Below are 26,214 nucleotides of genomic sequence, written 5' to 3' on the forward strand. Positions count from 1 at the left end.
TGCTACACGCATTCAGATACGAAGCCTTTAAGTTTGCCCTATTGTTAATTTTCCCTACTGTTATATGATTCTTTGGTGCAATATGGCATTCACACACTCTGTCCCTTCTTTTCACTTTTTGGTAACAATCAGCCTCATCACTAACCTGCGCTCTTACCCTCCCCTTAAACTTTGATTTTTTATATTTCCATGCAATTGAACCCTCTCCCACTATTTAGTTTAAAGCCCTATCTACTACCCTAGTTTTGTGATTCGCCAGGACACTGGTCCCAGCCTGATTCAAGTGGAGCCCGTCCAAATGGAATAGCTCCCTCTTTCCCCAGTACTGGTGCCAATGTCCCACGAATTCGAACCCATTTCTCCCACACCAATCTTTAAGCCACGCACTTACCTCTTTAATCTTATTGACCCTGTGCCAATTAGTTTGTGGCTCAGGTAGTAATCCAGAGATTATTACCTTTTTGGTTCTGCTTTTTAATTTAGCCCCGGTCTGCTCGCATTCCCCCAGCAGAACCTCTTTCCTCGTTTTACCTATATTGTTCGTACCTACGTGGACCACGACAACTGGATCTTTCCCCTCCCACTCCAAGCTCCAATGCAGCCCAGATGAGATATCCTTAACCCTGGCACCAGGTAGGCAACACAGCCTTCAGGACTCTTAATCCTGACTACAGAGAACAATATCTATTCCCCTAACTATACTATCCCCGATTACAACTTCATTTCTCTTTTCTCCCCCCACTTGAATGGCTCCCTGTACCACGGTGCAATGATCAGTTTGCTCATCCTCCCTACAGTCCCCTCTCTTGTCCATACAGGGAGCAAGAATCTCCAACCTGTTGGATAAGGGCAAGGGCTGAGGCTCCTGCAGTGCTACATCCTGGATCCCTCTACCTGCCTCACTCATTGTTACACCTTCCTGTCGCTGGCCACTGGTTGCATTTAAGATAGTTAATCTAAGGGGTATGATTGTCTCCTGAAACACAGCGTCCAGGTAACTCTCCCCCTCCTTGAAGTGTCGCAGTGTCCAAAGCTCAGACTCCAGCTCATCAACTCTGAGCCCGAGTTCCTCGAGCAACCAACATTTGCTGCAGATGTGGTCGCTAAGAACCACAATGGGGTCCACCAGCTCCCACATCATGCAGCTACAACACATCGCCTGGCCCTGCATCTCTATTTCATTTAATTAGTTTTTCAATTTGTTTTTAAATTTCCTACTGGTCTTTAGTTTATCAATCTGTAAAATATTTCCCCTATTTACCTTTAATCTGAGAATAAATAAAGATTCAAAATACACTTTTTAAAATCAACTGGAACTAGCTTTCTCTGCTGAGTTGAAGCTGAAGTGTTAGGACTCCAATCCTGGGCCCCAGTAGTCACCTTTAATCTGAAATCAACTTAGAATTGGTAGTTCAAACTAGCAGTTACTTACCAATTAATGAACTTACGGTTTTCCTGTGATGTCACTCTTTGTTTTTCTCACTCAGCGACAGTGACTGCAGAGGGCGCTCTTCCCAGACTGCTTCACGGTGACGGGGACTGCATAGGGCGCCCTTCCCAGACTGCTTCACGGTGAAGGGGACTGCAGAGGACGCTCTTCCCAGACTACTTCACGGCGACAGTGACTGCAGAGGACGCTCTTCCCAGACTACTTCACTTTTTTTTTGCAAAAATATACTTTATTCATAAAATATCTTCAATCACATTCCAAACCATTCCAAAAACACCATTTCAAGGGTACAATCCGGTTCAACTTTTACAAAATGTATCACCAGGTGCATCAGTACAAACAATATTACAATCATTTACAGCCTTTCATTTTGGGCTGTACAGCCCGATGGGGGTTTAAACAGTTCCCAGCTCCTCGGTGCGCTGTGGCAGAAAGGTCTTAGACAGCGACCCTTTCCCATTGCGCCTTTGTGGCAGCTGCCCCAAGCTTTAGTGCGTCCCTCAGCACGTAGTCCTGGACTTTGGATTGTGCCAGTCCGCAACACTCGGTCGGGGACAACTCTTTGTGCTGGAAGACCAACAAGTTTCGGGCAGACCAAAGCGCCTCTTTCACCGAGTTGATGATCCTCCAGCTGCAGTTGATGTTTGTCTCGGTGTGTGTCCCTGGGAACAGCCCGTAGAGCACAGAGTCCTGTGTCACAGAACTGCTCGGGATGAACCTCGACAGCAACCACTGCATCTCTCTCCAGACCTTCTTTGCAAAGGCACAATCCACAAGGAGGTGAACAACGATCTCCTCCCCACCACAGCCACCTCGAGGGCAATGTGCAGAGGGGGTGAGACTCCTGGCATGTAGGAAGGATCTGACGGGGAGGGCCTTTCTCACCACCAGCCAAGCCACGTCTTGGTGCTTGTTGGAAAGTTCTGGCGATGAGGCATTCTGCCAAATGACTTTGACAGTCTGCTCGGGGAACCATCCCACAGGATCCACCCTCTCCTTTTCCCTCAGGGCTTCTAAGACGTTGCGTGCTGACCACTGCCTGATGGACTTGTGGTCAAAGGTGTTTTTCTGCATAAATTTTTCCACGAGGTACAGGTGGTACGGCACGGTCCAACTACTTGGAGCGTTCTGCGGCAGCGTGGCCAGACCCATCCTTTGCAACACCGGGGACAGGTAGAACCTCATCACATAGTGACACTTGGTGTTTGCGTACTGAGGGTCTACGCACCGCTTGATACAGCCACACACAAAGGTGGACATCAGTATGAGGGCGATGTTGGGCACGTTTTTTCTCCCTTTATCTAGAGGCTTGTACATCGCGTCCCTGCGGACACGATCCATTTTTGACCTCCAGATAAAGCGAAAGATGGCTCGGGTGATCGCCACCACGCAGAAGTGTGGAATGGGCCAGACCTGCGCCACATACAGCAACAGCGAGAGTGCCTCACACCTGATGACCAGGTTCTTACCCGCAATGGAAAGGGAGCGTCGCTCCCACATGCCCAGTTTCCTTTTCACCATAGACACTCGCTCCTTCCAGTTTCTAACGCATGCCCTGGTCCCTCCGAACCATATCCCCAGCACCTTCAGGCCGTCAGCCCTGACAGTGAAGGGGACAAAGGATCGGTCAGCCCAGTTCCCAAAGAACATGGCCCCGCTCTTCCCACGATTTACCTTGACTCCCGAGGCCAGTTCGAACTGGTCGCAGATGTGGATCAGTCTGCGCACCGACAGCAGGTCCGAGCAGAAGACGGCGACATCATCCATGTACAGGGAGGCTTTTACCTGAGTGCCTCCACTGCCTGGGATCGTCACTCCTCTTATGCCCGGATCCTTCCTGATGGACTCGGCAAAGGGTTCTGTGCAACACACGAAAAGAACAGGCGAGAGAGGACAGCCCTACCTGACTCCAGATTTAATCGGAAAGCTATCTGTTTCCCACCCATTGATTGAGACTGCGATACTGATGTCAGTGTAGAGCAGTTGGATCCAATTTCGAATTCCCTCCCCAAACCCCATTTTGGAGAGCACATTCACCATGTAGGTGTGCGATATTCTGTCAAAGGCCTTCTCCTGATCCAAGCTGATGAGGCAGGTATCCACACCCCTGTCCTGTACATAGGCAATACGAGGCTGTCAGAGATCTTCCTGCCTGGCACAGTGCAGGTCTGGTCAGGGTGAATCACCAATTCCAGAACGGATTTGACCCAATTGGCGATGACCTTGGACAGAATCTTATAGTCCACATTCATCAGTGAAATGGGTCGCCAATTTCTAATTTCCTCCCTTCCCCCCTTGTGCTTGTAGATGAGGGTGATGATGCCTTTCCTCATGGATTCTGACATGCTGCCGGCCAGGAGCATACTCTCGTACACTCCTAGCAGGTCTGGGCCGATCAAGTCCCACAGAGCCGAATACAACTCCGCCGGCAAGCCGTCGCTTCCGGGAGTTTTACTCTTCTCGAAGGACTCAAGGGCCTTAGTCAGTTCATCAGGAGTTAGCGGTTTGTCCAGGCTCTCCCGCGTACTGTCATCTAAGACCTCCGTGATAGAGGACAGGAAGGACTGGGAGGCCGTGCTGTCCGTTTGCTTCACGTCATACAATCCGGCATAAAAGGATTTGCTGATCCTCAAAATGTCGGACCGTGATGACTTTACTGAGCCGTCTTCTTCCTTCAGGCTGCTGATCACAGAGCTCTCTCTGTGTACCTTTTGGAAGAAGAAACGTGAGCACGTCTCATCCTGCTCCACGGAGCGGACTCTGGAACGGAAGATGATCTTGGAGGCCTCCGAGGCAAAGTGCGAGGCTTGCTGGCTCGTCACCTCTTGGAGTTCCTCCTTGACATCGACCCCCATCGACTGCAGCCGGAGCAGATTCTGCATGTTTTTCTGGAGTCGAGACATTTCCCTCTGTTCCTTTCTAGCTTTCTGGGTGCCTTTGAGGATGAAAAACCTCTTGATGTTTCCCTTGATCGCTTCCCACCAGTGTGCCAGGGACTCAAAGAGGGGTTTCACGGTTCTCCAACCTTTGTAATCCCTCTTGAGCTCCTCAATGTTCTCTGGGGTCAGCAGTTACACATTTAGCTTCCATGCCCCCCTGCCCACCCTCGGGTCCTTCTCTAAGTGGCAGTCCGCCAGTAGGAGGCAGTGGTCAGAGAAAAACACCGGCTTGACGTCGGTGGATCTGACTGTGAATGCACGGGACACAAACAGGAAGTCTATCCTGGAACGAATGGACCCATCTGGCCACGACCAGGTGTATCTACGCTGCGCTCCGTCTGCAGGGTTGCTGAAGATGTCGTGCAGCTTGGCATCCTTAACTGTTTCCATCAGGGATCTGGACGTAGCGTCTAATCTGCTGTCGGCCCTACTGGATCGTCCAGCCGCATCGATGATGCAGTTGAAGTCACCGCCCAGAATGACCGGCCTGGAGGTCGCCAGCAGCAGTGGGAGCTGCTGAAAAACCTCCAGCCGTGCGGCCCCTTGTGACGGACCATACACGTTAATTAACCGGAGTTGAGCGTTCTTGTACATTACGTCTGCTACGAGGAGGCGCCCGCCCACCACCTCCTTAACCTCGGAGACGGTGAAGTTGCCTCCCCGCAGCAGAATACCCAGGCCGGAGGAACGAGAGTCGTTTCCGCCCGACCAGATCGATGGCCCATGGGACCACCATCGTGACCATTGCCTGTAGGAGCTAAGGTGCGGTATCGCACATTCCTGCAGAAACAACAGGTCAGCTTTGACCTTGGCAAGGTAGTCCAAGGTCGCAACACATCGCGTAGTAGATTTAATGCTACGCACATTTATGGATACAATCTTTAAACCCATTTTAAAGCATTTATTCTCCTACCAAACCCGTTGTCTCTGAGAGTCCCAGACCTTTAGTCTGCTCCTTCATACCCGTAGTGAGCTCAAATTGCTTCACTTTGGATGGGCTGAGGTAGTTCTCCTTGGCAGTGTTCTGCTCAGGTGGCATCTGGGGGTTCGCGTAGAGAGCGGATTTTGAGATGACCTTTGCTGGAGAAGCTTCTCCAAAACTCACCCCCTCTGGGGCGTTGCTGTTCCCGGCTTCCCGGAGCTGGGGTGCGATGATTGCCTCACTTCTCCCAGGTTCCTGGGGCTGTGATGCACTGGCCTCCTCAGGTTGCAGTCAAAGTTGGGGTGCGCTGGTCTCCTTGTTGTCTCCAATGTTCTGGAGCTCGGGTGGCTCGTCCTCCAATGCCCTGGAGCTTTGCCGCTTCTTCTGTCGGTGCCGCCCTGGCACTTCTTCATCCGAAGAGCTGCTGCCTTTGTCATCCATGTCGGATGGGAGACGCCTCTTGCCACTTGTCTGGGAAGTGGCTTTGCTTCTTCTTCGCTCCTTCTTCCTTTTGGCTCTCCTCACCGTCTGCCACTCCCCCTGCTGCTTTTCCACTGCTGCCTCCTCCTCCATTGATTCGCTGTCCTGAGGACTGGGAGGTTCAGGGGGTAGTGCTGTTGATTGGCTATCTGTTGCCTCAATCTCTTCCTCCACCTTGTCTCTCTCTGTGTCCTCCTTTGTCCCGTTGAGCTCCCTGGGGGCCTTGGTGGTTGGAGTGACACGAAGCATTTCTTCTGCTTCCCCCTCATTGGCTTTGGCTGCCTGTGCATAAGTACGGCAGCGTTTGGGACAGGTCCTGTAGAGGTGACCTGCCTCGCCACACAGGTTGCAGCACTTAGCCTGTTTGCAGTCTTTTGACTGGTGCCCTTCCTGTTTGCAGATCTTGCAGAGGGAGGCGCTGCAGTTGGCCGCCACATGACCAGCCTTGCCGCATGAGCGACAATGCTTGGGTTGCCCAGCGTAGACCAGGTAGCCACGGTTTCCCCCGATAGCGAATCTGGAAGGAGGGTGGAAAATGGCTCCCTTACCGTCGGTCTTTAGCGTGACCTTAAACTGGCGTTTGCCTGTCCAGATCCCCAAGTCGGCTCGAATCTCGGTGCCACTCCCCACCTAATCGAAGTACCTGGTGAGGAAGGTGACCACGTCGGCGACAGGGACGAAGGGGTTGTACAGATGCACCATCACCACACGGTCCCGTTGCAACGGCAGAGCAAAGAGCGGCTCCGCCGTCAGGATCTTCATCTCCGGCAGGTCCCTCTTCTCCTCGAACACCCTCAGGAGCTGGACGCAGTCTGCCACCCGCTTGAACGTTACGTCGAAAAAACCAGCTTTGGGGAAGTCCTGCAGGGTGAAGATCTTCGGAGCTTCAAAACCGCATGCCTTCAACAGGATCCTCCTGGCGAAAAAGGCCCGATCCATAGGTGATCCTCCTTCGCTGTCCTTCACCGTGACTCGGACGGTGTTAGATAACCCATGGGTTTCGATTGGTTATAGCCTTTGCTTCCCGACCTTGCCTTGGCAGAACCATGATCATGGTCTCTCCCCTGCCAGGTAAGTACTACTTCACAGCGACAGTGACTGCAGAGGACGCTCTTCCCAGACTGCTTCCCGGCGACAGTGACTGCAGAGGACGCTCTTCCCAGACTGCTTCCCGGCGACAGTGACTGCAGAGGACGCTCTTCCCAGACTGCTTCCCGGTGACAGTGACTGCAGAAGACACTTTCCCCAGACTGTTTCACGGTGATGGTGACTGCAGAGGACACTCTTCCCAGACTCTAGATCACTCTATGGTCTATGGTCACTCATCTCTAATGATTCTTTTAGAACAACATTATTAATTAGTCCTTTCCTTGTTACATGATCCTAGATCTAAAACAGCCTGTTCTCTAGTCGGTTCCTCAACATACTGCTCTAGAAAACCATACCTAACACACTCCAAAAACTCATCCTCGACAGCATTAGTACTCATTAGGTTTACCCAGTCTATATGCAGATTGAAGTCACCCATGATTACTGTATTACCCATGTTACATGCTTCTTTAATCTCCTGATTAATACCATACCCCACACTACCACTACTGCTTGGTGGCCTATAAACAATTCCTACCAATGTTTGCTGCCCCTTGCTGTTTCTTAGCTCCACCCAAACAGATTCCACACATTTTTCTTCCGATCTGAGATCCTCCCTTACTAATGTACTGATCCCACCGCTTATTCCCAGCTCAACACCACCTCCTTTTCCTTTTTGCCTGTCCTCCCTCAGAAGTCCCTGAGGTGGAAAAGCAGGAGCATCTGATTGAGATTGGAGCAATCTGATTGATATTGGGGTCATCTGATTGAGATTGGTGCTATCTGGTTGAGATTGGGGCCATCTGAGTGGTAGAATGGGCAATGATCTCTGCTGGAAATGTTAAATGTCTGAGAGAGCCTGTAGTTATCCCAGAGATAGTTCCAACAGTTCATTTATACTTCAAAATCATCCTTCCTCATATACTTTCATGGGCTGTGTGCTGACTGGTACAAAAGTTTTTACCTGCTTTGGTACCTACATTTGCATTCTTTTACCTGTAGCTCTGTGGTAGCATTCTCTCCTCCGAGTCAGTAGATCATGTGATCAAGCCCACTCCAGAGACTTGAGCACATTATTTAGGCTGACACTTGCGTGCGGTACTGAGGGAGTGCTGAACCATTGGCAGGTGCCATTTACCAATTAGCCATCTGCCTTCCCAGATAGGTGCCGAAAACCCCTTTGCACTATCTAAAAAAAAAGAGTGGGTCATTCTCCTCAATGTCCTAACCAAGATTTATTCCTCAACAAACATCATCAAAGAGAGATTACCTGGTCATTATCATATTGCTATTTGTGGCAGCTCATTGTTTGCACTATGGCTGATGTGTATCCTATATTACAACAGCAACTACACTTCAAAAGTATGTCACTGGCATAAAAAACTCTTTAGGACAGCCTGAGGCGGTGAAAGGCGCTATATAAATGCAAGTTATTTCTGCTCTTCCCACTCCTGGATACAAATCCCACAGAATGTAATGGGATTATTGGTTAGTGAGGTCACTATTTGTTACCCAGGTGAGTGTTTCTGATTGGGAGGTCTGACAGGGCCAATATGGAGGAAATAGCTGTCTATTCTCAGTGTGTTGATCTAGATTGCTGTGTCTGTGTTCCAGTGTCATGAGGCTAGCGTCACAATCTATAGCAGCATGCAGAACAGGAAACTATCCCACTGGACCCTCATCTCTGTGCTCTCCATGATCGCCTGCCTCCTCATTTACTCTATTACAGGTAATCAGAACTTAACAACAAAACACTGCAACTTCACTTTATCCGAGCGCAGCAGATTATCACATCTGAGGAAACATGAACTAGGCTCCTTGATAGTTCAATGGGTAAATGGACAACTCAGGATGATCCAGAGTCTCCCAGAGCAGAATGTGTGTAGGCCCCATGGTGAATCGCAATGACAGTGGAGTTGGAATGAACTCTTGGTTTTAGAGGGGAAAACAATCAGCCAAGATTCTGCCCGAGATCACGGCCCATAGACTCTGCTGCAAAGTGGTCTCCAGGTAAAGACAGGGTCAAGCATGTCAGTGATGCACCTCATAGGGGTGTAGTTTGCTGACATCCATATGAGGAATGGTCACAAGGCTGAGTTATCAAAGAGCTAATGTAAGCAGTGGTCATACCCCCAGAGCCCCTAACCCGAATGGACAGTTTTGCCCTACTTATCATGGTGACAGTATGGATAATGATGATGGTGATGTAGAGGATGAGTAAGTGTAGTTTGGCAAAAATGAAGGTGCTGGTCATAAATACAGGTGATGGTGAAGTTGAAAGTGGCGTTAGTGATGTTGGCAAAGGTAATGCACATGGTGATGGTAACAGTGAGAGTGATGGTGCCACTGACAATGACAGTGATGGTAATGGTGGTGTAGACTATGCAAGCCTGCTCCACCATTCAATATGATCATGACCAATCTTCTACCTCAACTCCACTTCCCACCTGCTCCCCATATTCCTCAAGTTCCTGAGAGACCAAATATCTGTCTATCCCAGTCTTAAATTTATTGAATGATGGAGCACCACAACCGTCTGGGGTAGTGAATTCCAAAAATTCACAACCCTTTGAGTGAAGAAGTTTCTCCTCATGTCAGTCCGAAATGATTAGCCCCTTATCCTAGAGACTGTGCCCCCGCGTTCTTGATTCCCCAGCCAGAGGAAAATATCTCTCAGTGTCTATCCTGTCAATCCCCTTAAAAACGTTGTATGTTGCAGTGTCATCATCTCTCATTCTTCTAAACTCCTGAATATAGACCCAATTTACTCAGCCTCTCATCATAGGACAGCCCTCTCATCTAGGGGCCAGCTTAGTGAACTTTCGCTGTACCGCCTCCAATGCAAGAATACCCTTCCTTAGATACAGAGACCAAAATTGTACAGTTAGCCAGCCTAAACCTTATGATGCTATGATCCCTGTGCCCTACCTATCATTTATCTACTGCTCCCTCTCTAAACCACGCTTCTGACTAATCAGTGAATGATATATAATCAGGAAATTTCAGTAAATGAGATTCAACCTGCAATGAGCTCAGAGTGTGCAGAATTGATTGTAATACATTTTGGTAAAAACCAAAAATAAAGACTTTTGAATAAAACATTCAAGAAATTTATTACCCCATGCTGGATTCAAAACAATGCCACTGCGATTTAAGAGTCCAATTATCATCCAACTTGAACTAGGGTCTCACTGCACAAAGCCTTAACATGCTGGGAGGGAGGGGGCGGGGAATATCATTTAAATAAACTCATTTGTTTATTTTTAAGGTTTTTTATGGATTGCAGCAAGTTAATTGGTGTCCTATGTGAGGATTTTGACCCCTCTGAGGGCACAGCCATTTCTCTACCTTAATATAATTGCAGAGCTTTAATAACAGGTCCATTACAATCACAGCGCCTACGCTGATTGAATGGTGACATAAGTGGGCAGCTTTACAAAGCTGGGTCTCATTTAGTAATTCAGATATAGAGAAGTTCCAACCTGCCCACCGGTGTCAGGAACAGTTACGCGTGCGCCAGTGGCCATAGTGTGGGTCGAGTGCACAAGCCTAACTGTTCTTGCTGCACATCCAGTCGGTGGCAGGAGTTAGAGTTTCTACAACAGAAGTGCAGAATGGAAGGTGTGACCCTGTGAGATCTTACCTCTGCCTCCATGTGGAGCTCTCAGCTCAGGTCCTGACCTCCTCCTTCCCCCTGAATCTGGCTCTCCCCTCTCATTGGGATCTACCTTTTCTCACTCCTGAGGATCTCTTTCTTACCATTGGAATAATCCACCTCGCCCCCCTCTGCCCTTATGTTGAAGTCTCATTTATCTCTTGTGTGAGTGACTTCCTTCCTCAAGTCATATGGGGATTTATATTTCCAGCAAGGAAATCCTTACCTTATCATCATCCTGCTGTCCTTTGCAGCCATTCTGTCATCCCTCTGGATGAGTTTGGCAATTAAGTGTGAATCTAGAGGCAACTTGTGCCGTGGGCACATCCCCATGAACAATAGCACTGATACCGACTCATCCCATATTGCGCTTTTCCAGTCAGTAAACTGGATGTACTTTCACCCCCATTAATACAGAATATCCATAAGCCACTTGAATAGATTTGGGGTTCTTATTCTGGACATGCCCCTTGGCTGCAGTACTACAGGTCACTCTTTTGAATGAACCACCATAATCCACCATGGACACGCAATCCTTTATTTCTGTCAAGGGGTTGGAGGGGGGAGGGGAGGTTAGACTAGCTGACTCCAGTACTGTGCTGCACCATTGAGTATTAACTGAACCCATCACAGGTTATCCATTCCACACGCCTGTTCAAGACAGCACATCAATGAGAGCCAACAGTAAGAGTTAGAGAGCTGTGTTTAAATGGTGACCATTTTCTGTTGAGTCAGGGATCTGTGGGCGTGTTGTCAGTTCCTGGTCACATGCCCTGTACGCTGGGGGGTGTTGCAGTCTATAAAATCTAGGGCTGAGTTTACATTCTCTTACTTAAAAAAAGGAAAACAAATCTGTTAACCAAACAACTGCTGTGGTGTATTTCAGGAATGTACGGATACTTAACATTTGGTATGGATGTGGAAGCAGATGTCCTAATGTCATACCCAGATAATGAGGTGCTCGTTATAATAGGGAGGCTGCTCTTTGGGATTTCCATCATCACCATCTATCCCATAATACTCCATTTGGGGAGGTATGTTGAGGTTTTCTAAACTCTATTCACTTCTCTCACTCAGTATGATAGTGTGATAATTAATTGGGAAGTGGCAGATCTCTGTGGTGACGAGACAGGGAGCGATGCAGGAGTGGGCAGTGCCACCAGCTGCCTATTGCCCTCTCTGGGCACCAAGCTCACTGCAAGTGGGCATTCCCTCTCTAGCAGTCCTTTGAATTGAGGAGGGCACTTGCCACGGGGCCAATGGCAAGAGTTTGCACATTGAGAGTAGGGCATTAAGCGTGTTCTGCTACTCGACCATGTAACCTTTGATGACAGTTTTTGCCCTTTGCTGATGTGCTTCCCAGTAATGGTCTTTTGTTTTGGGGATGGAGAGCTTTTTACTATGGGTGATCAATCTCTACCCCTCCATCCCCACCAGCATGGTCTGAGAGCTCCGCACCTTCTGTGAACAGAGGCCCAACCAGTCTCCATCCACCATCACCCTCCCCAGCCTGGCTGAGCTTGTTCTCAGCTTGAACAACTTCCCCATCAGCTCCACTCACCTCCTCCAAATAAAAGGTGTTTACTATCTCACTAGCCACTTCTTTCAAGGCCTTAGGGTAAAGTCCATCCAGACCTGGGGATTTGTCAGCCCAACAAATCGCCCAATATCACTTCCCTGGTGATTGTAATTTTCCCAAATTCCTCCCTCCCTTTTCCTGATTTACAGCTATTTCTGGGATGTTACTTATGTCTCTATAATGAAGACCAAAGCAAAATACGTGTTTAATGTATCCACCGTCTCCCTACTTTCCATTATCAATTCCCCAGACATGCTCTCTATAGGACCAACACTCACTTTGTTAACGCTTTTATTATTTAAATATCTATCGAAACCCGTACTATCCGCCTTTATATTTCGGCACTTGCTTTCTCTCTTACTCTAATTTTTTCCTCCTTATGAATCTCATTTTGTCATTCTTTGTTGTTCTTTACATTCTTTCCAATCTTCTGACCCACCATCTGTCTTTGCATAATTATATGCTTTTTCTTTAAGTTTGATACTGTCTTTAACACTTTTAGGTAACCATGGATGGTGAGCCCTACCCTTGGAAATTTTCTTTCTCATTGGAATGTATATATTCTGCATATTCTGAAATATTTCTTAAAATGTCTGCCACTGAACTTTTATTGACCTATCCCTTAACCTCATTTGCCAGTTCACTTGAGCTAGCTCTGCTTTCATGCCGTCAAAATTGCCCTTGTTTAAGTTTAAAGTACTAGCCTTGGACACACTCATTTCTCCCTCAGAATGAATGAAAAAATCAATCATATTGTGATCACAGCTACCTAGAGATGGCTTCATTAGGAGGTTATCAATTAATCCTATCTCATTGCTCAATACCTGGCCTAGTGTAGCCTGCTCTCTGGTTGGATCCAGAACGTGCTGTTCTAAGAAACTCTCCTGAAAACAGTCTATGAACTCTTTATCTACGTTACCTTTGCCCATCTGATTTCTCCAGTACATATGTAGATTAAAATCTCCCGTGATTATTGTTGTACCTTTCTGGCAAGCTCCCATTATCTCTTCTTTTATACCCTGACCTACTGTCTAGTTACAATTACTGTAACACTCCCACAAGTGACTTCTTGTCTTTATCATTCATCATCTCAACCCACACTGCTACTACATCCTGGTTTCCTGAACTTAGGGCATCCCTCTCTAATGTACTAATGCCATCACTAATTAACAAAGCCACCCTTTCACCTTATACCAATTCCCTGTCCTTCCTAAATGTCATATACCCTTCAATATTCAGATCCCAATCTATGCCATCCTGCAGCCATGTCTCTGTTATGGCTATCAGATTGTATTTATTTATTTCTATGTGAGCTATCAGTTCATCAGTTTTGTTTCAAATGCTACATGTGTTTAGATACAGAGCCTTTAGTTTTGCCCTTTTATTATTTTTGTAACATCTAGCCTTATCTGCTGATTTACTCTTAGATTTGTACTCTCTGTCCCTTCCTGTCACAGTCTGTTTATCATTTCCCATATTAATACCTGTCTCTCTTGCCTTGTCTCTACTCTTTGGTTTACCACACATTCCCAAATTTGATCCCTTGCCCCTGCTATTCAGTTTAAAACCCACTCTACTTCCTTGGTTAGGCGGCTCGTGAGGTGGTGTCCTGGCTGCGCCATAGCATGGTTCAGGTGTAGACCATCCCAACGGTACAGATACCACTTTCCCCAAAACTGATGCCAGCGGCCCAAAAACTGGAACACACTTCTCTCACACCAGCCTTTGAGCCACGCATTCATTTCTCTAATCTTATTTGTCCTATGCCAATTTACACGTGGCTCAGGTAATAATCCAGAAATTATAACCTTTGAGGTTCTGCTTCTTAATTTGGTGCCCAACTCGTCCTTCCTCATCCTGCCTTTGTCATTGGTACCCAGATGGACCATGACCACTGAATCCTCCCCCTCCCACTGCAAGCCCCTCTCCAGCCCTGAGCAGATGGCTCAAACCCTGGCACTGGGCAGGCAACAAAGCCGCCTGGATTCCCTCTCTTTGCTACAGAGAACAGTGTTAACCTCCCTTTACAGTGTCCCCTACTACCACTACATTCCTTGTTCAGGTCCTATTCAGGCACTCTCCCATATCTCTGTATCTAGTACATTGATAACTGTATCGGTGCTGTCTCCTGCTCTTAACCTGAAGTGGAAAATATCATCAAGTTTGCTCACAATTTCCACCCTTCTCTTGCCTTTGCATGTTCCATCTCCAACTCTTCCATTCCCTTCCTTGACCTCTCTGCCTCCACTTCTAGGGATAGGCTATTAACTAATATTCATCATAAGCCCACTGACTCCCACAGCCTCACACCCTGCTTCATGTAAGGACCCTATTCGATTCACCCAGTTCCTTTGTTTCCCTCACATCTGTCCAGATGATGCAACCTTCCACACCAACAGTTCCAATATGGCTTCCTTTTTTCTCAACTGAGCAATCGTCTCCACAATGACTGACTGGGCCCTCAATCACATCCATTCCATTTCACATGCTGCTGCTCTCGCCCCTTGCCATTACCCTCCCTGAACCAATATAGGATTTCCTTTGCCCTCACCTTCTACTCCACCAGTGGATCATCCTCTCCCATTTCTGCTACCTCCAGCATGATGTGACCACAAAACAAATCTTCCCTTCCCTTCCCTTCCCGTTTCAGCATTCCAAAGGAACCGTTCCCTCCATGATACCCTGGCCCACTCCCGATTCACCCCCAACACCTCCTTTCCCATGGCACCTTCCTATGCAAGTTCAGGAGATGTAACACCCATCCTTTAACCTCCTCCCTTCTCAAGGTGCAAGATCCCAAACACAGGTAAAACTTGTGCTTCGTTCAATTTAGTTTCCTGTGTTCGCTGCTCATAATGCCGTCTCCTCTGCAGTGGGGCAGTCAAACACAGGCTTGGTGACCACTATGTGGAACATTGCTGCTCAGTCTGTAAGCTTCCGATTGCCTGTCTTTTTAATTCTGCACCTTTCTCCCACTCTGACCTTTCTGTCCTCAGTCTGCAGTGTTCCAATGAAGCTCAGCACAAACTTGAGGAACAGAACTTCATCTGTCGACTGAGCACTTTACAGCCTTCTGGATACAACATATTGTTGCACAATGTTAGATTATAACCTTGACCCCATTTTGTTTCCTTTTTCTTTGCTGGCTTGTTTTTTCCTCTTTTGCTTCTCTTTTCCTTTCCTTGCTTTTGGACAACAGCTGTCATTCTGCCATTCACACCTCCTCTAGACCCATCGTTTGTTTCTTTACTTGTCCCATTCCCACTCCCTGCGATCCTGCACCGTGCGTACTTTCCTCGTTTAACCTGTCCTGCCCTCCACCCTATCACTGGCCTTCCCTTTTGCTCTTTTTCTCACCTTCCACCTTCTCACATTTTCAAAACCTATTACACTTCGAATTCATTCCACTGAAAAGCCAGCGACCCAAAACATTAACTCTGCTTCTCTCTCCACAGATGCTTCCAGACCTGCTGAGCATTTCCAGCATTATCCGTTTTCAAACCACATTAGATAATTGCTAGCAAAAATTAAACACTAAGGAATTAAAGTGACAGTATGGAGGCAAAATTGGTTCAGGGACACAAAGGGGAGGGTAGTGGGGAATGGTTGTTTTCAAACCGCCGGGAGTTATATCACTAATGGGATCGCTTTAACTAACCATGTATGAGAAGGAGGTAAAAGACTTTAGGGTCAATTAAAGCAACAGGCAAGTAATTGTGGGTCCACTGGTGTAGTCAGTATGTTACTGGACTAGTAACTGTGCCATGGCAGTCTGCCAACTTGCATTAAGTGTTATAGAATCTGGAATTAAAGAGTTGGTTTTGGATAATTGGCATTCCCCAGGGGTCAGTATTCAGACCACTTCTCCTTTTGATATATATTAATGACCTGGACTTGGGTGTACGGCTTATAATTTAATGGTCTGCAGCTGGTACAACCTCATATATGGAGTACAGAATGAGGAGGTTACTAACAAACTTCAAGGAAGGACAGATTATCCACTCTCATGAACACTTGGCCCCACGCTGAAAGTGTGTTAGAATACAGCTGCACAGGTTAGTGTAGCAACACAATCAGTTTAAATCCACTGCCATGTCACACTCTTTCTCTATATGTATCTTCCCTAGGTCTGTGATTCAGGAGCTGTGTGTAAAGCATCGGCCTCAGAATGTGGTTTTAACAGCAGCTTACGAGAGGAGATTGAGAGTGCTGCTGACAACCTGCTGGGTCCTGGTCACCATGGGAATAGCGCTGTTTGTTCCAGACATCAGTGAGGTCATCAGTCTCATTGGAGGCATCAGTGCATTCTTCATTTTCATATTCCCAGGTACAGCCAGTTCCTCAATGTAGGTGGGGGAGGTAATTATGACTCAGGGATTAGGACCATCCTTGTGTGAGAGTGACTCTATTCCGTGTCCTTGCTCACAATCCTGAGGGGCATCAATCTGCATAAAGAATAATTTCCCATTTTTCCCCATCTTGTTTCATCTGTGCCCTACCCCTCCTGCTCTCTATAACATGTTAAGCCTTGCTAGGATGCATGGGTGTCAGTAAACCCCCTCCTAGTAAAAAAAAAACAATTGCCCATTTTCATTTGTTAACCTGGTTAGTGCAGCAGGATATTAAGCCACAAGAGGCATCACAGCCATATTTCAGTCCTCCACTCAGCCAATATTCAGCCATTTTCCAGCAAGGGTTCTCTTCTGACCTCATGTCAGCATCAAACACAAATGCGTGAGGCGCAGAGTGAGCCTCTCAGCAACACTTTGGCCTGGAATTTCACTGGGTGCAGGTGCCTCAGGAGATCTTTAAAACAGGCAAGCAGGTCCCTATTCTGGGATTCCTGACTCCATTCCTGGGCTGTCTGATTTTTGGGAGTGCCTTTAAAGTGTGCTGGCTGGTTCCTGTCAAAAGTCTGCATCAGACACTCCCAAACTGGTCGGCTCCATTGTGGAGATAGGCATGTCCTACTCGTCTGCAATTTTCATGGAGTCAGGGGCCAGGCGTTTATAGAATAGTGGTTCATGGCCCCTCAAAGGAGTCATGAACACTAGACTGCATTTGGGGACCTTTTAAAAGGCAAGTTCCCTCATGCCCCTTATGCAAAGCTCTGCTCTTCCACCCATCCCCACAAGGCCCCTCATGCTCTCTGTGCCAAGCAATGGTACTTCCATGCCCATTGACCCACTATACACTGTCTAGAAACAAGGAGACCTGTAGTGACAGAAGGATGTGTAAAAAAAAAGGTTGCGAAAAGTATTTTATTCTTAACTTTCTTCTATATTGAAAAAAGTCATTTTACTTCAAGCTAATAAAAATGTCAGTCGTCGAGACCCTTTAAGTATCAATAACAAAAACTACAAACCCTTGAAACCACTTAACATTGTGTAAACTAACATTGTGAAATTGACAGCAGAGATCTGAGGACCTGACCTCAATCAAACAATGTTTCCTCTGTGAAGCAGGTGTTTTACTACTCTAATAGTTGTCTGGGCTCTCAGCCAAGCATGCATAATGAAGTTTGCCTGGAAGCCCAGACATCCACTAGGTTTGTTGAAACAGCTGCTGAAACAGAGAATACATGTTTTGATTGACAGCTCTGGCTTTCTGATCTCTGCTATTTCACAATGTTTGTTTATACAAGTTAAGTGGTTTCAAGGGTTTGTCATTTTTGTTATTGATACTTTAAAGAGTCATGGATGATTGACACTTTTATTAGCTTGTAGTGAAGACTTTGTTTTCAACATAGGAGAATGTTATGAGCAGATTAGTTTTTTCAAAGTTTTTTTTTTACACACCCTATTATACAATATAGGGTTAATTGATTCTAGAAAGTGTACAATGCGTCAATGGGCATGGAAGTGCCATAGCTTAGCATAGGGGAAATGAGGTGGCATGGATGGTGCATGGGGTATCTTTGGAGTGTTAGCAGGTGTGAGGAGTGAGTGCTGGAGGGCCTTTCTGTGATTATTTTAACTGGGACAAAGTCCCAAAGCACTGAGGTGGGTCTTTCAAACAACCCACCTGCACACCAAGCAGCCCCCGTGGTTGCCTCCAAATGTCTTCCTGGGTTGGCTGGCCCAATATCAGCCTGCAGTTGCTTCCTCCCCCACCCTCCAGCAATGAAGATCCCACCTTTGTGGGTGCTTTCTCCTGAGGCTGTGTGTTGAGCTGGGAATTGTCCTATCTCTCGCTACCCATCTAGAGGATGAACATTCAGGCCTATGTGTGAAATGTCCCTCAGAACTGATGAAAGGTCACAGACTTGTGTTTGTCTCTCCACATAAGCTGCCAGAGCAGCTGAGTATTTCCAGCCTTTTCTGTTTTTATTTCAAAACAAATGCAAGTTGCTGTTAGCATCTCACCATCTCCCTTCTCTCCTTTCCAGGGCTGTGTCTAGTGTGTGCAATGCAAACTGAGCCAGTCTCTCCTAGAGTCAGGTAAACTCCGGCCTGTGTCAGTTATCATCAATGTACTGCTCACTGTTACGACCACAGCTGATGTTATTTGCTGAGGAAGCCAAGTCCCAGCCGGAAACTTGTCTTACTGATCATAACCTTTTTTTTGCATTTTGATAATGAGGGGAAAACTACTGATCCCAGAAGAATAGAATCCCAATAACACTTCTAGGATTTTAAAATTAAAAGATTTATTAACAAGAAGAAAAAGAAAACTTAAACACATAAGATTAAAATTACGCAGTTAAAACAATATTACAAAACATTTGCAGGAAGAAATCCATTTGGTCAGAGCACACAAGTAAACTACTTGGCAGCAGCTCCCTTATAGATTTTAAACCATAAAAATCCAATAATATTACCCAAGGCAGAAACTGCGGCTACTTTAATAAAATATATCACACGACTTCTCATTCTCTTCCACTCTGCTATGGAACCAAAGGAAGTTCAGAAACAGACTGCTTTCTGAAAACAACGAGTTTTCTGGCTTGAAGCTGGATGGCTGTTTCAAATTCACCACTTTTCTCAGCACAGAGCTGCTCTCAGTATATCTCCACCACACAGCCACCTACAACCCACCTCAACATCTTTCCTTAAATATCCTTTTTCCCCTTTTCATCTTAGATTCCATTGTCCTCAGCACCTCTTAGAAGACAATTATTCCAAAATATAAAAATATGTCATGTCTTCCTACCGCCTCCACTTTTGGGTCAAATAAAATGTAATAACCTTCCCTTGTTTACCTATGAAACCTTTGTAAGTTGTAAAAGTCCCTTGTAATTTCTAAACTCCCTTTGAAATTTAACATCTGAAAAGTCAAGTCCCTACCTATCACTTAATGCAAATGTTAAAACCCAATCTATTTACTCATACATTCAACTTCACCAAAGCCTCTCATTACAAATGCATGCATCTAGCCCTTTTACCTTTCACCACTTAGTTCCCATAGTCTTTATTAACCTTCCCCCAGTTTAATTAATTACGGACACCCACACACCTCCTTCTTTACAGAATGCCACCATGTTCCCAAAGATATTAAAAAAGATAACACATTACAGAGTGGGAGTGAGTGCTGCTGAGCAAATATGAGCTGAAAATGATGTCCACTGAATATGGGTGGAATGGGTGGCAGTGAAAAAAATATCAGGGTGGGAACCATCCCACTATCTTTACTGTCACTCCCACCTTGGTTTGGACCTTGACGTAAGTTTCATGCCTGAGACAGATGTACTCTCTGCAAATTTTGACAATTCTATGTGCGTCCACTGTATCACTCTTACCTCTGTGTTTGAAGGTTGTTGCTTCAAGTCCTCCTCACGGGATTGTTGCGACCCACCCCCAGGTGAGGTCCCCCAGAGTTGTTGATCCAGGCGAGGCCCCTCAATTTGTCACTGTCTGGCTTGGACACCCCCAAATTTTTACGCCCCGGGTGAGGAGGTGAATTGGCTCCCCATCTTTATTCAGCACTGCCCCCTCACACCCCCACCCCACTTCTGTTGGTCGCAACAAGATTTGATCTAAAAAAGATCCCTTTCACGGATACCTTTTTCCCAGACCCAATCATTCTGGTTCTGAAGGAGCCAATTTGATCAGATTTTCTTGAGTTAAAGGTAAGAGTAAATTTATTAACTACTAAAGGCAAGAAAGGATAAAACACATGCATATCCGGTCATACAGGTTAAAAGTAAGAATTTAGCTTGAAGTAAGTGAATATATATATACTTTTTAAAAAGGGTATATGGAACAGTTCTTGACTCGTTGGGAGTAGGTGATTGAGCATTACGATTCAATATTCCAGTAGAATTGACTCTGGTAGATGAATAATCAGTTTCGAGGTTCAGAAGAGTTGTCTTCAGTAGATGAATAGTTGGTTTCAAGGTTCCAGTAGTGTTGAATTCGGTAGAGAGGCTGAAAGATCAGGATACCTGCAAAATGGTGATTTGCAGGGGTACTGTATATGGCTGTTACTTTTGAGTCAAACTTGCAGCACTTGCTCTAACTTAGACCACCCACCAACAGACAGACACCGGAGCAGCTTTTCAGCTCAGTTTTAACCCCTCCTTTGTATATTCCAAGTTGAGAGTGAATTCACAAATCTGCCTGGGCATTGCTCACAGAATTTCTAGATGCTCATCTTCCATTATGTCCCATTGCCTCCAGCAGAGGGAGCAATTAGTTTCTGGATGTCTTTAGAAGTCCCTTGTCTGGCAACAAGGTGGGGTTCCATTACCTCCTTAGGGAGTCACTCCACAGCATTCCAGCTAGTGGCTTGTGTGCATTTTAAAAACTCAGGTCTTATTTTTAAAGTCCAATATTTCTGGATGCAATTCGATGTTTTTCCTTCATTATCATGACAGGATTTGAGGAGAAACATTAAGGTTAGCACTGCATTGCAGTATTGAGAGAGTGCTGCACTGGAAGAGGTGCTGCCTTTTAGATGAGACATTAAACTGAGACTCCATCCACCCTCTCAAATCCCACAACACGTTTTTGAAAAAGAACTGGAGCACTTCTCCCTGGCATTATGTTAATTTTTTATCCTTCACTCAAAATCGCTAAAACGGATTATCTAGTCATTATCACACTGCTGTTTGTGGGAGCTTACTTCGTGTAAATTGGCTGCCACGCTTCCATAGATTAAAACAGGGGCAATGTATCAAACGTTCTTCATTGGCTGTATAGTATTTTGGGATAGCTGGCGCTCATAAAAAGTGTTGTGTAAGTGCAGGGCATTCTTTTCGCAATGAAAGATTGGACACTGATGTTAATCTGAAAGTAAATGCTCATTGCCAGCAGCCACAAGGCCCCATTCATGACAACCCAGTGGAGCTAAGGACCCTGTAAGAGGATGACTGGAGGCTGCTGAGTCGAAACAGTGGCCATTTTTGAGCATGGCCAGGCCTTGCACCATCAAGGAAAATGCTCCCGTCCACTTACTCATCTTTCACCTTCCACACCCCAATTCTGACTAGCTGTCCCCTTTAATCAGAGCTTGTCTGGAGAGATTCACTGAGGCCTGGCTATTATGATAACCTCATGATCTTCTGGTTCCAACTCCCTCTCCCACAACTCGCCAGGACTGCACTAGGATCCTGTGGGAATGTTCAACCCCGCCTCTGGTTTGCAGTTGTGTTCTTCCATGGTGACATTCCCAGAAACGGTTGGGTTGCTCATGTAGCCAGAATGTCTGACACTCAGTGAATCTTCTATGGGATGCTTGAGTCTCAGGTGGGCCCTCGTGATGGTCAAAGGAAGCACCACAAGGACACATTGAAGGCTTCACTTAGGAGTTTTGATGTCCACTTTGAGTCCTGGGAGAATCTGACCCAGGATCATGGCACCAAACACAAAATGGTACAGCCTCCTCCGAAAGCAGGCACAGATCAGAAGCAGAGAGAAAATGCAAAGAAAGGGCATCCTTAGCCTGCAATGTGTTTGAAATTCAAATGTCTGTGGTGTCCTTTCCTATTTGCAGTAGAACCTTCCGGGCACAGGCAGGTCTTCACAGTCACCAACGTACCACCAGAACCCCACCAAACACCCGAGATGGTGAACACGGTCACCTTCACCTCAAAGGACAAGCAAGAATTTTCAGTCAAACTGGCTGCATGTCTGAGATGTGTAGCCAACATCCCCAGCCTCAAAGACAATCCAGGCTCTTCCTATAGTACTTCAAATTTCCATTAGGGGCAGAATATCTCCCAGGCCTGGACCCTGTAGCAGTAACCAGTACAGTCATGGAATTATACGGCACAGAAAGAGGCCATTCAGCCCATTGTGTCTGTGTCAGCGCTTTGAAAGGACTATCCAGTTGGATCCACTGTTGTATATAGCATTGAAACTTTTTTTTGTTTTGAATAAAATCCAGTTCCCTGTTGAAAGTTATTGCTGAATCCTCATTCACCACCCTCACAGATCTTAACAACCTGTTATATTTAAAAAATAAATTGCCAATTATCTTTAATCTGTGCAGTCTGGTTACAGTCCCTCCTCGGTGAGAAGCTTCCCCCTATCTTGGCTATCAAAACCCTTCAGCACTTTAAACATTTCTATTAAATCTCCCGATATCTCTGCCGAATGGAAAACAATCCTGGTTCCTCCAGTCTCTCCAAGCTAACGGAAGTCCCTCAATCCTGCTCCGCTCCTGGTCAATCAGATCTGCACTCTTTGTAAGGCCTTGACATCCAGCCTAAAGAATGAGTCTGGATTTTAAAATGGCGGGTAGGTCCCCATACTGGATTCCCAACCCCATTCCCGAGCTGTCTAATTTTCGGGACTGCCTTAAAGATGCAGGCTGGTTCCTGTCAAAACCCTGCATCAGGAACTCCTGACCAGGCCGGCTACATTGCGGAGATAGGCATGCCCTATTGCCCTGCAATTTTCATAGATTTGTGTTGGGGTTTTAAAGAGTGGTGGTTCACAGATCCTCAGAGGGGTCATGAATCCTAATGTGCATGAGGGGACATTTAAAAAGATAAGTTCAAAAGGTCCCCCTCATGCCCCCCCCATGCCAAGCTCTGCCCTTCATAGCAGACATGAGGGGACATAGGGGTGGGTGGAAGGGCAGAGCTTAGTATAGGGGACATGGGGGTGTGGGCAGGGGTAATGAGGTGGCATGGATGGGGCATAGGGAGCGTTTGGAGGGTGAAGGGGGTGTGAGGGGTGAGGGCTGGAGGGCCTTTGTGTTTCTTTCTCACTGAGACAAAGCCCCACAGCACCAAGATGGGCCTTTTAAACAGCTCACCTCGGCACCCGGCAGCCCCTGTGGCCGCCTCTGCACTTCTTCCCAGATCGGCTGGCCTGATTCCAGCTCGCACGTGCCACCCAATAGTCAAGATCATGTCCTGGTGGGCACTTTCTCCCAAGGCGGCTGAGTCAGAAATTTTCCAGACTCTCGCTACCCACCTGGAGGATGCAAATCCAGAGCACGGTATCCAGAATTAGATACAATACTCCAGCTGGGGCATTGAAAGCGATTGATAAAGATTTAGTATTATCCCTTATTTCTGCACTTCATGTCCAGCGTTTTATGTAGCATCGCTGTTAAATTGCATAGGTAAGGGGCAGGGAGAAAAGAGAAGCAGCAGTAAGCCAGCCCAAAGAGATAGCCTGATGCTAGGAACATAGGGAACTTCACTGACTTGATTCACTTGCACCTTTAAGTTCAATAGTTGTGAGTTCAAGCCTCCCTTCTAAGACTGGAGCCCAGAATCTAGGCTGTTATTCCAATGTTGTGCTGAGGGAGTGCTGCACTGTTGAAGGTACTGTCTTTCAGTTGAGATGTTAAACTAAGGCACTATGTCTCCTCTGAGCTGGACAGTAAAAACCCTATGGTACTACCTCAATAGGGAACAAGGGAATTCTCTCTGGGATCCTGGTTAACAATTATCCCTCAAGCAGCAAGACTGAAGCAGTTTAACTGGTCAGTACCACATTACCTTTTGTGGGAGTTCACTGTGTACAAATTGGTTGCCACATTCCCTACATTACAACAATGACGACACTTCAAAAGTACTTCATTGATTCCTGTTTTGTTTTGATTTCTGCCATTTTATTGAGCTACTTTTCTGCTACTAGGTCGTGTTTGATTGTCTGGGGAACAGTCGCAATCCTGTGTGGAGTGTTCATCTTTGGACAGAGTACAGCCACTGCAGCAATGGAGCTTATAGAACGACTGGTCTAAATCCTTACAAGGTTTAATGTGTGTACAATACAGTGAAATACATGGAGTTAACTGTCACGTACTCTCAGCATTTTATTTCGTAAGTTTGTTTGTAACTGTGTATTTCTGTGCGACTGTGTGTGTCTATGTATATGTCTGTGTTTGTGTGTGTGTGTGTGCATGTCTGTGTGTGTGTATATGTGTCTGTGTGTGTGTGTGTGTGTGTATGTGTGTGTGTGTGCGTGTGTGTCTGTCTGCCTGTGTGTTTGTGTGTGTGTGTGCCTGTCTGCCTGTGTGTGTGTGTGTGTCTGTGCCTAGGTGTGTGTGTGTGTATCCGTGCATGTGTGTGTGTCTGTGTCAGGGTGTGTGTCTGTGTCTGGGTGTGTCTGTGTCTGGGTGTATGTGTGCGTGTATGTGTGTCTGTGTCTGTGTGTCTGTGTCTGTGTGTGTGGGTGTGTGTGTGTGTGTGTGCGTGTGTGTTAGCTTGTCTGTCACCTCTCAATTTCTATACTCAAGGGAATAAAAGCCAAGTCTATGAAATCTGTTCTCCTAATTTAAAATCTGGAATTACACTATCGTTCTGGTGTATCTGAGCTGCATCACATGCAGAGCCAACCTTTCCTTCCTAAATGCAGTGCCCGGAACTGAACACTGCAGTCCAGATTTTGGTCTAACCAGATCTTCACATAACAAAAGCAATGGCTTCCACCTCATTGGCTTCCAGCTCAGGTGAGATAAAGGCCAGCATTCACCACTTTTGATTCCTTTTTATACCTGTCCACTAGTTTTTAATGGTTTGTGGACTTTGATTTCTAAATCTTTTTGCTCATTCACTGTTCCTTTGGTTTATTTTGATTTCACTTTAATGGCTCCCAAGTGGATGACCTCACATTTCTCCACAATGAGCTTTATTTGCCACGGTTAATCTCATCAATCTCCCTTTGCACATTCCTGCACTGCTTACTGTCCTTGTTACCTTTGTGTGATCTGCAAACGTGGATAATCAGCTCTTCATACCACCAGGTGATTAATAAATATGGTGAAAAGTTAAGGCTTAATAACAGATTCCTAGGGAATGACACTTGTCACTCCCCACCAACAAGAATATTACCCTTTATGCCCCCTCTCTGCCTCCAACCTATGAACCAATTTCGAACCAAAGTCATGCAGCTACTTCCAATTCTAGGCACCCATTTCACTGATAATCATTGAGTGAAATTTTGCCAAATGTCTTCTGGAAATCCATGTAAACATCTGGGTATGCTAACTTATTTAGCTTACTGGAAACCTCCTCAAATAATCCAGTCACATTCATCCAACCTGATTTACCCTTACCTGGCGCTCCAACCAGCATCAGTCCATGGTATGTCCCATTCAGATCCGGCATCAATACGAATAGGACCATCAGAACCAGAGTGGGCCCTTTGGTCCCATTGAGCCTGTTCCACCATTCAATGAGATCATGTCTGACCATGTAGCTGCCTTTACCTCATCTCCTTTAATATGGCACTAACAAAAATCTATCAGCCTCAGATTTAAACCTACCAACTGATCTAACATCAATTGCCATTTGCAGAAGTGAGCTCCAAACTTCTACCACACTCTCTGTGCGTAGCAGTATTTCCTAATTTCGCTCCTGAAAGGCCTTGGTCTAATTAGCTGACTGTGCCCCACGCCCACACCGCACCCCCCACCCCACATCCCCATATTCCTCATCTCTCCAATCAGCAGAAATAGTTTCTCCTAATCCACCCTACTGGTTCCCCTTAATATCTTGAAAACTTCGATCAAATCACCCTTTAATTTCTAAATTCCAGGGAATACGACATTGGTTTGTGTAGCCTTTCCTCATTATTTAATCCTTGATGTCCGCATACCATACTGGTCACTTGGAGCTGCACTCCCAGCAAGTCCAATAAATCCTTCCTTAGCTGTGGTTTCTCAAACTGTTCGCAATGCTCCAATGTGGTCTAACCAGGG

General features: G+C 46.3%; 1 protein-coding gene across 1 annotated transcript in view; it reads left to right on the plus strand.

The window, feature by feature from the left end:
• LOC144681346 (putative sodium-coupled neutral amino acid transporter 8) overlaps positions 1-24,312 on the plus strand; it is an 80,981-nt gene extending 56,669 nt beyond the window's left edge. Inside the window, exons 6-10 of the mRNA XM_078542940.1 lie at positions 8,495-8,609; positions 11,422-11,569; positions 16,242-16,441; positions 18,503-18,554; positions 24,150-24,312. Coding sequence (XP_078399066.1) covers positions 8,495-8,609; positions 11,422-11,569; positions 16,242-16,441; positions 18,503-18,554; positions 24,150-24,255 — 621 coding nt within the window. The 3' untranslated portion in view covers positions 24,256-24,312. The remainder of the gene's footprint in view (positions 1-8,494; positions 8,610-11,421; positions 11,570-16,241; positions 16,442-18,502; positions 18,555-24,149) is intronic.
• The last annotated feature ends 1,902 nt before the right edge of the window (positions 24,313-26,214 follow it).

Source organism: Cetorhinus maximus, chromosome 6 (assembly GCF_964194155.1).
Source record: "Cetorhinus maximus chromosome 6, sCetMax3.hap1.1, whole genome shotgun sequence".
Classification (NCBI taxonomy): domain Eukaryota; kingdom Metazoa; phylum Chordata; class Chondrichthyes; order Lamniformes; family Cetorhinidae; genus Cetorhinus; species Cetorhinus maximus.